Source organism: Drosophila bipectinata, chromosome 2R (assembly GCF_030179905.1).
Source record: "Drosophila bipectinata strain 14024-0381.07 chromosome 2R, DbipHiC1v2, whole genome shotgun sequence".
Taxonomy (NCBI): domain Eukaryota; kingdom Metazoa; phylum Arthropoda; class Insecta; order Diptera; family Drosophilidae; genus Drosophila; species Drosophila bipectinata.
The window spans coordinates 9,497,825-9,499,862 of NC_091737.1; the positions used below are offsets into that span (position 1 = coordinate 9,497,825).

The following is a 2,038-nucleotide window of genomic DNA, read 5'->3' on the forward strand; positions in this document are numbered from 1 at the left end:
AAAAACATCGATGCATCGATGTTTTCATCGATGTTTTTTGCACCTCTAGTAGGAAGACATGACTTCACAAGTTCTAAGTTTCTATATAGGGAATAAAATATATATTACAGTTAGTTTCAAAGAGGTGACATTCATATATCAAGGGTAATTAATTTATTGGATCATATCAAACATTATTTGGTTGGTGCAAAAATGTTAATAGATTTTAAGATTTGAGCCCCAAAAAGGTTTTTAATAAAAAAAACATATTGGTTAAAGGATAGTCTACTGATCACATTATCCTATGATATAAATTATTTCTAAAAAAATACATTCTATAAATTTAAATCATAAATAATGATTTACAAATAATATTTATTTGTGGATATATAGAAAACCGAATACATTCATTTCAAAATATTCTGAACATTTTTTTGGTTGTAAAGATGGAAACTTTTTGTAGGCGGTGGGGTTAAACTTTGCACAAAGTTCATAGGCTGAAAACCTGTTAGAGAGCATAGAGGACATATAGAACATATTGGTTTTGATCCATCGATCCATATTTAATCACGGAATCGCAGTATATCGTATGCGTTATCGGCACACGTTTACCGACCATCTCTACTACTGACTACTATAGATTCTCTAGTGAAAGGAAAAACAAAACAATTGAAATCCTTTATTTGTCATATATATATCTGTTAACTAACTGTCACGTACGGAACAACGAGAAGCATATAGATTTCAACCTCATCAGACAAAAAATTAAAAAGTTCTCTTCGTGTGCTTCGTGGGACATGTTGAATCTGGTTCCGTAATTGTGAATCCTTTCAATTATCGACATGGAGGCGGCCGCCAAGAGTGGCGAGTTTTTTTACGGATGGGATCTGCTCTATAAGACGGTTCAGGCAGATGTCAACAAGAAAGCTGACCTCCTGGTTGCCCTCATCCACTTTCTCCTCACTAAGCACTACAGCTTCCGGTGCGTTGGTATTGGCGATGATGTGAGTAAGAATCTTATCGGACCGTTCCATCATTTTATTGTGAAATTTGGTAGAAAACATTGCCTGAAGAAGAGGGCAGCGAACTGCTGCCGGATAGCTGGAACGACGATGACACAAAATATTCCCTGCGCTACGTTCACGACAAGGTTCTCTATCTTTTGCTGGGCCACATTACCGAGGATGCGCTGCTTGTGAATCTGATGGACATAAATACCAAGAAGGTTTCAAACATTTGCCTTGAGCCCGAGACTCTGGTAGCTGAAGTCAAGGGTAGCATTGCCACTCTTATGCCAAGCGCTTCAGAGATTGTTGACCGGTACCGAAAGGAGCTCCTTGATCCGGTCTTTACGGGCAATTCGCGTGAGGTTACCACACAGACTACCGCTCCACGAGCCAGCGGATCGGATCCTCTTCGTATTGGCGAGCCCAGACGGCCCGGGTAAGCTACGGTAACGAAGTATGAATGGATAAATTATTTATCTAATCATATGTAGGTCCTACATGCCAGGAGGTTTCGAGCCTCGCCCTTTTGGCTTTCCGGACATCGGTCGTGGCGACTTGGATCCACTGGGTCGCGGTGGTCCTGGTAATCTTTTTGCGTTTCCCTCGCGCCCAAATATGGGCCCTGGAGTGGGACCGCTACCGCGATTTGATCCGTTCGGTCCCGCCGATCCTAATGTGCCAGGTCGTGGACCCAATCCAGATCATATGAGACCGCCGAATTGGGATCCCGATTATTACATGTGAATACTAGGAGTACCATGAATGCTCTGGAGCACAGATAAAATCTTAAGTTACTAACTTCAAATTCCGGATATACTGTTTTAATTGATCTGAGAAAAAATGAATATATAATTGATTTATAATAATTAAATACAACAATTAATTTTTTGAACGATAATTTTATTACTTTTCATACACAATACAAAATATTTCGATATAAAATAAAATTCAAGCAGCCCAATCGTTTTGATCGGCATATCCGGGGCTACACTTCATATCTTTGAAAATATATGGAAATTTATATATGTAAACGATCTGAAAATGGAATGGAA

At 39.2% G+C, this 2,038-nt stretch overlaps 1 protein-coding gene across 1 annotated transcript; it reads left to right on the forward strand.

The window, feature by feature from the left end:
• The first annotated feature begins 588 nt into the window (after positions 1 to 588).
• On the forward strand, positions 589 to 1,884 carry PI31 (Proteasome inhibitor 31 kDa). Its single transcript, XM_017252861.3, has 3 exons — positions 589 to 983; positions 1,037 to 1,422; positions 1,478 to 1,884. Exons 1-3 carry the CDS (start codon positions 822 to 824, stop codon positions 1,728 to 1,730), a joined length of 801 nt encoding a protein of 266 aa, XP_017108350.1. The 5' UTR covers positions 589 to 821; the 3' UTR covers positions 1,731 to 1,884.
• Positions 1,885 to 2,038: the final 154 nt, after the last annotated feature.